The sequence below is a fragment of the Suillus subaureus genome, assembly GCF_016647635.1.
Source record: "Suillus subaureus strain MN1 chromosome Unknown BJ212scaffold_533, whole genome shotgun sequence".
NCBI lineage: Eukaryota > Fungi > Basidiomycota > Agaricomycetes > Boletales > Suillaceae > Suillus > Suillus subaureus.
Genome location: NW_024539089.1, coordinates 3,519 through 12,034, shown reverse-complemented (window position 1 = coordinate 12,034; position 8,516 = coordinate 3,519). Strand labels below are relative to the sequence as shown.

The 8,516-nt window shown below is 43.4% G+C and overlaps 1 protein-coding gene across 1 annotated transcript; it reads left to right on the top strand.

Annotated features, from left to right (window-relative positions):
* Positions 1-2,708: 2,708 nt before the first annotated feature.
* Positions 2,709-3,784, top strand: BJ212DRAFT_1490777 (uncharacterized protein; the record flags this gene model as incomplete). Its single annotated transcript, XM_041341470.1, has 5 exons — positions 2,709-2,755; positions 2,808-3,005; positions 3,568-3,604; positions 3,654-3,680; positions 3,731-3,784. 5 exons carry the CDS (start codon positions 2,709-2,711, stop codon positions 3,782-3,784), a joined length of 363 nt encoding a protein of 120 aa, XP_041184889.1.
* Positions 3,785-8,516: the final 4,732 nt, after the last annotated feature.

Here is an 8,516-nt window from a genome sequence, read left to right as displayed (position 1 = left end):
GACAGCCAATGGCCCTGGACTAGTATATTGGAATGGTATGGTTGGACATAGTGGTAAAAATGGCTGCCACATGTATTGTGGAGTGACTGGAAGATGAAAAACCTGAGGGACTCACTACTACCCTGCACTACTTAAGCCATTGGATCACTGTGCCACCGGCAGTGATCATGCTGATATCAACATCTTTGCAATCCCACTTGGAGGATTGGAGGAGTATGCAGACAACTTGCATCACCTTGTCACATCTCCTACTCAGCACCAATGGGAGATTCAGAAGACACAGATGGGGCTTACAAAACCTCCATTAATTCTTGGTCTTAATCCCTCACACTGCCTTGGTGTCCCTCACTGCATGATGACAGATATCATGCATCTTGCTGGAAACCTTAGTGACCTATTAATTGGTCTCTGGCATGGGACCATTGACTGCAGTCAGAGTGATGATGTGGACGAATGGGAGTGGGCCATACTCCAAGTCAACACTCTTCTTTCGGTAATACCAGAGCTTGATGAAGCTCCAAAAGGTCTCCCCAATGGTGCTGTCAACATCAGAGATGGATATGCCCTACTTCACAAATGTGATAGATCTGTTGCATATCTGTTGGTGACCATGCAGTAGCCATTGCAAATTTTTTGGGTAATGGGCAAGTTGTCCCTTGCATTAGATGGTGAGCATGGTTACTCCTCCCAAATGGACAGATCACATAATCACATTGGAGAGAGGCACTTAAACCTCTTGAGAAGACATGAATGTCACATAATGTAAAGGTGTGCTTTGGTTGTAAATTATTATACCTTGCTGCACCTTACTGATCCACTCACTATAGCTACAACTCAATGGCCAAATACGTTACAGTGAAGTTGTATATTTCATGAGGTTGGCAAACTTAGGTGCAGATGATGAATGGCAATATACAGATGTGGTTGTTCTCCAGCTGTACTCACTTCCAGACAAGGAGCTTCTTGAAGTCTTCTCACAAACAGTTGTATCCTGCATCCAGCTAGATGAATTCACTGTTACCAATGTCAAAAACATCGCCAGTGTTGTAGTGATGATCCCACACAAGCCTACACTACCATCAGGAGTTACAGAAGATCAGTTTTTCATGCTAGAAAAACCTGGGTTGGATATTTTGACACTTGAAGTATGTGATAATGACAATGAGGAGGACCAGGAGGATGTAGGTGGTGTAGATGTTGAGTAGTCTCATTTTTTGTATTCCATATATATGGAGTGCTATGGACTTTGACAATTTGACAATTTGCTAGAAAAGTCTGGCAGAGTTGTGATATGATTTCATAGAAGGGTTTGCCTTTCTCTCTAACCATGTTAACCTGTCTAGCATGTTTGAAGGCAGCACTCTGTTTTCCAATGGCAGGCAATCTAACTATCCACCAGGCAGCTCAGGCCAACATTGCTTGCAAAATCCACATTGGGGAGGTGATTATGGCCTTTCCCCCCTATCACCTGTATCTGGCTCTATTATGTCGTTACCCAAGGACCCTCAGCCAAACTTTGTAAGCTCATTTTGATTGCTTTTTTCACACTTCATGTTTTTAGGGTACATATATGCATGAAAACCAACAATTACAGGCTTTGTGGGAATATTGCAAGTCACTTGAGCTTCAGCTGGTCAAGGTCACCACTGAATGTGATACTGTGATGTAATTGCACTTGAACAGTCTACCAATTAACTGAGTAAATGTTGTTTGGCAGGGCAAACTTCAAGCAGCTTGCAAGTGCTGTACAGCTTCACAATAAGGATCCACTTGCTGCCAGTCCAGCACTCCTATGCCCATCTGCCAATGATTCTAACTGTCTGAACTGTGAGACACACCCAAACATTAAATTTTGGACCAAGGCTGGCTCCCTCAAATGGCTCAATTCAGCTGGAGGTGATGGTCACAATTGTGGAAAACTGCCCTTTCTCAAGGATGAGCATGGTGAATTGATCATAGAGTCAATAATTGAAGCCATCCGAAAGGCATTGCAAGCGATGTGGACAGAACTTGCAATCTGTGGACTGACACCATTGTCTTGGGGTAGAATGACAGCATCAGCTGCTGAGCTGACAAACACGATTATGGAAAAGGCCTTTCCTCTATTCTGACTTGCTGACAATGGTTGGAAGCTTGACTACCTCACCACAGCGTCCTATGCTTCTTGGCACAGGAACAACCTTGATGAGTCTGGCAACTATCGAAAGGGAAGCAGCAGTGACAGTGATGAGAAATCCTCAAGTTTGAAAGGTAAACAAAAACTTGAGTTCAAATCTGAAGTCCCTGAATAGACTGAAAAAAAATTAAAGGTTCAATTTTGTTTAGTTGTTTCTCACTATTGATAATTCCATTATAGTTGATTTGATTGGCTTGGAGAGTGTGCAGCTACCAACACCCCTGCCTTCATCCAAGTCCACTCCTACACAGTCTTCTCTGCAACTCCAAGCCCTTGTGCCAGCTCTGCCAGATGCACCACTAACAAACCCACAAGACCTGTACTACACACCCCTAGAATCTGAAACTCCAGCACTCCCCAACCCCTCTGCCTGAGCTGCAGCACCTCCAGCAGCTGCCCAGCACCAGATACTTCCCTCTAACAGTCCCCTGAACCCATATGCACCAAAGGCTCAACCCACAGGGCCGAGAAGGAAGACTTACCTCTGCAGTCCAGTACTAGTAGCAGTGCCAGCAACTCACTGCAGCTTGAGATGAGCATCTGCTCTCTGAAACCTGTAAAAATTGTAGTTAATCCACTGTAAGTCACGCACATTCTGGCTGTTCAGTACTGATTTGAACCAAAATACTAGTGCCACACTTGCACAAGCTGCTGTGACTGCCAAGCTCATACCTTTGCCACCTTCTCCCATTCCTGCAGTTAATTCTTCACTCAATCTTGCACCTGAGAAAATAGACAATGACTCTGCCATTACCAAGGCATCGACTGTTATAAAAGCCAAGCCAGCCAAGGTGAAAAAGATGCATCCTGGCCCCAAGGAAAATGGATGGTAAGTGCACTGTTTACATTGTTTTTCATACTCATTTTTGATCATAGAAACTGTTACAGTCACATGTGCCCCTATTCATTTTCTTGATTATCTTCATTGTATTATGTCATGAGCTGCATAGTGCCGCTGCTAGACTTCTTCTGATATCTTGTATTACATCACGATCACCATTGCCATTGCTAGATGACTCATTCTTATCACTTATGCATCCTTTCTTATCTCTGACTCATCTTGACCTATGCCTGCCCTGAACTACCTATGGTTCACTATATATAGTTGACCATGTACTCAGTAGTTCTTCACTTTAATCTTACTAGGTTTTCATCTGAATCTTCTCTCACTTAGGACCTCCAATCCCAAGTCATTTGAACCAATATTCAAGTCAAAGACACTCTCTTTGCCTTGTCTTACAACCCTTGCATTTGCAAGGTCTTGACTATAACTTCAACTGTTGCTCTTATCAAGCTGCTGTTGTTATGACCATCCTAGTTCATAACAGAAACTTGTGTGCATTGCGTTGGCTCAAGCAAATCAACACGAACAGCACTACCAACAAATTTAGTGATTACTTCAACAAGCTGACACTGGCTCAAGTTAAGGTATGTTGTTGGGTGTTCTGTCACAAGCTTGTACTTATCTGCTCTCTAGAATTATAGCAATGAGGTTAATACCTTGGTGATTTTGCAGCCTCTTGTGCTTAATGCCATGTAACTGACTTTCTGTAGTTGAAGAACAGTATGTGGAGCAGGACTGCCATTTCTGAGGGCACAGTCTACTAGACCTGTGTTAAGGTCATACTCAAAGGGTAACTGGATCTGAAGGGCTTCAGCCTCAGCTTGTGCGCTGTGCCCCTTACCCAAGTATTGCCCCTTATTTCAGGAAGGCAAGACTAGCGCATCTGGAAGGTTGGACGAGTAGCGTAACAGATCTGGATAACTTCTGGATGAGGGATAAGTATCATAAGGCTAATCCGGACGAGTCCAGACTAGAAACTAATGGTAATGGACTGTCGGGGACAGAGGCTGATATGGATAGACTATAGGAATCAATCCTAAGTCTTGGAGGGTTGATGAGAGTAGAGGTACTCAAGTCTGGAGGACAGGAATGAGTAGAACTAAGATGATATTTGAACTGAGGTACTACAGAAAGTTACAGAAGGTTATATACTATAGGTATCTAACAGAATGATCAATCAGCAGAGTCCGAGGCTATGTACAAAGCATGTGGATAGTCTATTGGTAAGTAGAAACAGATCACAAATCATGAAACGGAAATGAAACATAGGTAGCAGATAAGGGAGCAGGACAGATATACAGATAACCGAAATACCAGAGTTAGGGGGTTACCAAAAGGAGATGAGTGCTGGTTGTGGATTCGGATGAATTGTGGACCAGATGAGTGGAACAGATTGGATGACGAGATGTTAGAGGGAGATAAGATGTGGATAGGATCAGAGATAAGATGTGGATCTGAGATGAGATAAGGGTCGGATCTGAGATCTGGATATGCGGATATGACAACCTGTCATGCACTTTTCCACTGCTGTCTTCCCACTGGTTTCCCCTGCAGTCCTCAATGTCATGGTGCTTTCAATTGCTTCCTCTGCTGGTTTAGCATGTCCTCCTGCCATTCTATTCCCTGCTGGTTGTCTCTCAATTGGTCTCTTCAATCACAGTGCTGCTCCCTTCAATGCTGGTCTCATTGCTACCCTTTTTATGATGTTTTTGACTGCTTTTCAATGTGTTTTTGCACTTTTCTATACCCTATTCCTGTAGCGGCCACAAATAATACCAGTTATTGCACAACAACTTCGAGACATGTGTGATACTATTTGAGTATATATGCAAAGGTAGTGGAACTGCTGGCGGATGTGCTTAGGTGTGCTTGATGTGAAAGTACACACATGGAAACATATAGGACACTGCCCCATCTTATTAACACTGTCTGAGTATGGGGCGCTGTGGACTCATGTGTTCTTATATGTGTCCTGCCTGAATGACACATCTCAACCTATTGAGGCTCATCCCAACATAACTGGGTTTCACTGGGGTTCAGGTAAGGATGCAATGGAATGATTGATAAAGTCATATGTGAGCTTTAATAAAGATTTAGACCAGTATAAGATGTTGGCCTCTCTGAATAGCTTCCATAGCTTGTCAATGAGCAAATACTGACCAACTTTATAAGGTCCAGCCTTCACAGTAGTTGGAAATACTTTTTTGAACAGACACTTGACCACAACCTTATGATGAGTGACTGATCCAAGACCAGTCCTGGAAGGAGCTGTGAGTGTGAGCCATCTGGTATTCGCAGTCTTGAAGCCACCAATTCCAATGAAGCCTTCCATCAATGTATCGATAGTCAGCTGCCCAATGGATGATTCAGCCATGTCCACCAAAAATGAATGATGCTCTTTGTTTAGCAAGAGGTCAGTAATATCACAGGTAGGATCACTTGCACAACTGGAACCAGTCAAAATGGCAGCTATGAATGACAAATGGGAATATAGTCAGTTCATTGGCAAAATGGGCAGGAATGATAGAGATTGAAGGCATATGAGTGAAGGGAGAATTCAAGGTGTTTGATAGTGGTGGAGGATGGGGATTCCTTTTTGGAAAGCCAATGTTACAGGCATTCAAAGCAAGACATCAATATGAAATGGACACTATCAGTATCGAGGATCAGCACAAGGAAGTCACATTAAACAATCAAATCACAAACACATCAAATGAGGAGGAGAGTTTGACCCTAGACAATAAGCAGTAGGAGAACGCAGTGGGGGGCTTGAAAATACCCCCCTTGAGGCAAGTCTTAACAAATCCTAGTGAGAGCGGAACACATGAGACTAATGGCAAAGTGGAACATACACAAACATCATGCTTGCCTTATGTTCCAATGGGGCAATGGAGACTGATGGGACATCAACAACAGTGTCAAGATAGGAAATGGGTGAAGAAACTGTGGCTAAGAGTGGAGAGTGGTAAACAAGCACAAGACAAGGTAGAACAGTTAACAAGGGATAGGGAACATACCACGGGAGAGAAAGAAACAACAAGGCAGAGTAATGTGGGGGTTATCACCACACATGAGGCCTTGAATGTGGTGGAACAGTTACTAGGAGATGTTACAAACTAGGATAGTCGCAACATCAACAGCTCAATAAGAGTGATGGTTGAAATTGAATCAAGGCCTTACAAATGTAAGGGTCATAAGACAAGACAAAGAGAGTGTCTCTGTCTTGAATATCAGTCTTAGACGACTTAAGATTGGAGGTCTTAAGTGAAAGAATATCCAGGTGAAAACCTAGTAAGATTAAAGTAAGGAACTACTAAGTACATAGTTGACTATATATAGGACGTAAGTGACTTTAGGGCAGGTACATGTACGTCAGCAATGAGTCAGAGATAAAGGACAAGTCAGAGATAAGAGACGAGTCAGAGATAAGAGATGAGTCATCTAACGATGGCTGTGGTGATTGCAATGTAATACAAATATGGAAGATAAGTCTAGTGATGGCACTGCATTGTGCAGTCATGATGTAATCTGTTCAATCTCCCAACAAGTGAGAGCCTCATAGAAACCTGTGTCAGTCCAAACCAGTGGAATAACTGCTTCTCCCTTCAAGTCTTTGCAAAAGACTGATAGATGCCTGGGTGCATACTCTTTGCAAACCTGACAATAGTACGCTGGGCAGTTCTTATGGCGATGCCTGGCAATGTGACAGTTGTGACACACTATGTTGTCGATGGTTGCTGTTTTCACAGTGGTGATGGTGGACAACTGTGCAGGTGGAGATGGTGATCTAGATCGTCACTTCCGGTTTCTGTGTGGGGAGGCCAATGCCATTTGTTTGGCAATATGGGCAGATCTGCATCTAGTAGGGTACTGACATGTAGTGGGTGTGATGGGGGTAGGAGAAGGAGAAGCTGGTACATCAAGTACAGCAATAGGAGGGATATTATCATCCAAATGCTCAATGGTAGCTGTCAAAAGAATTGGCAGTGGGATTGGAATGGCAATGTGTGAGGATGGGGGTCATGCAACCAGGTCTGTAGTGATCTGCTCAGTGACAATGTGGATAGCTTCCCTGATAGCTTCCCTAGTATCATCAAGCAACAGACGAATTGCAGTATTACAAATGCATATATGAAGGTGGCGGAATATGGTTTTGTGACGTTCATTGTCAAGAAGGTTAGCAGTTTGTTCTATGAGGCTAGTGTCCCTGATGATTTGGATAATGAGTCCACTAGAGATCGCTCCTCTTTCTCCCAGGAGATGATCTATCTTGATAGCATATTGTTGGGATGTAAGAGCAGATTCGAACAGAGTGCTTGTTTTGACTTGATCAATGATTGTGAAGTAATCAGTGAGGGTAGAGTCACTGGTCAGAGTAGAGTTGGATGAAGGTGGGGAAACTACTGGGGAGGATGCATTGTTGGCAAGGTCGACAGCAGTGGTGGTTTGGTAGTCAAGAAGGGACAATGGGTTGGTAATATTTTTGGATACGGTGTTCATAGCAGCAGTGAGTTCTTCAATGCATTGTATGCAGAGGCATAGGCATTCAAGAGACATTGTTCTGGGGTTACAATTTGTGAGCCTTCTTATATGCAGCAAGGATGTTGATAGCATTGCTAAGGTTCTCTTCTGGGACCCATTCATTACTAGTGGAAGAGTATCCTTTCCAGGATAAGAGATAGTGTCTTCGTTTACCTGTGCCTTTGTGTGATAAGATCACATTGATCTCGTATTCTTCTTCACTATCGATGACGTCTGGGGGTGGATCATGGAAGTTTGGGCTGTGGACCTCTGTCTCGTGATAGGACGATAGTTCAGAAGCATGGAACATGGGGTGAACCTTCCACTGTGGTGGGAGCTGGAGTGTGAAAGTGATGGGAGAGAGTACTGCAGTGATAGAAAAAGGGCCATATCGTTTTGGTGCAAGTTTCCATGATGGTAGCTGCATGATCAAGTTCTTCCCTGATAACCAAACCTTATCTCCTATCTTCCATGGGTGATATTTTTGTCCATGAGTTCATTCTGCCATTTGCTGCATAGCGAGGTTATGGCAGGACAGTGCTTCTTCTCTTGATTTCTGGAGTGAGCGAAGTCTATCTTCTGCTGCAGGGACAGTAGAGTCAGGGAGTACGTGAGGAAGGGCTCTTGGTTCATATCCCATCATCAGGAAGAATGGTGAGGTGTTACGGGAGTCATGTTTCCGATGGTTGTGCATGAATTCTGCCATTGGGAGATGTTCTACTCAATCTTTGGGATGATTTCGGTAATAGATCCGGAGATAGGTTTCAAGTTCTTGATTAAGATGTTTGGTTTGACCATCAGTCTGGGGATGATAAGTGGTTGATGCAACTATATTGTATTTCAAAAGCTTGGCAAGGGCTTTTGAGAATTTTGATACAAATTGTGGTCCACGATCAGAAATGACTTTCTCATGTAGGCTGAATCAGTGGTAGACATATTTGAAAATTTTCTTGGCAACCCCTTCAGAAGTGATAG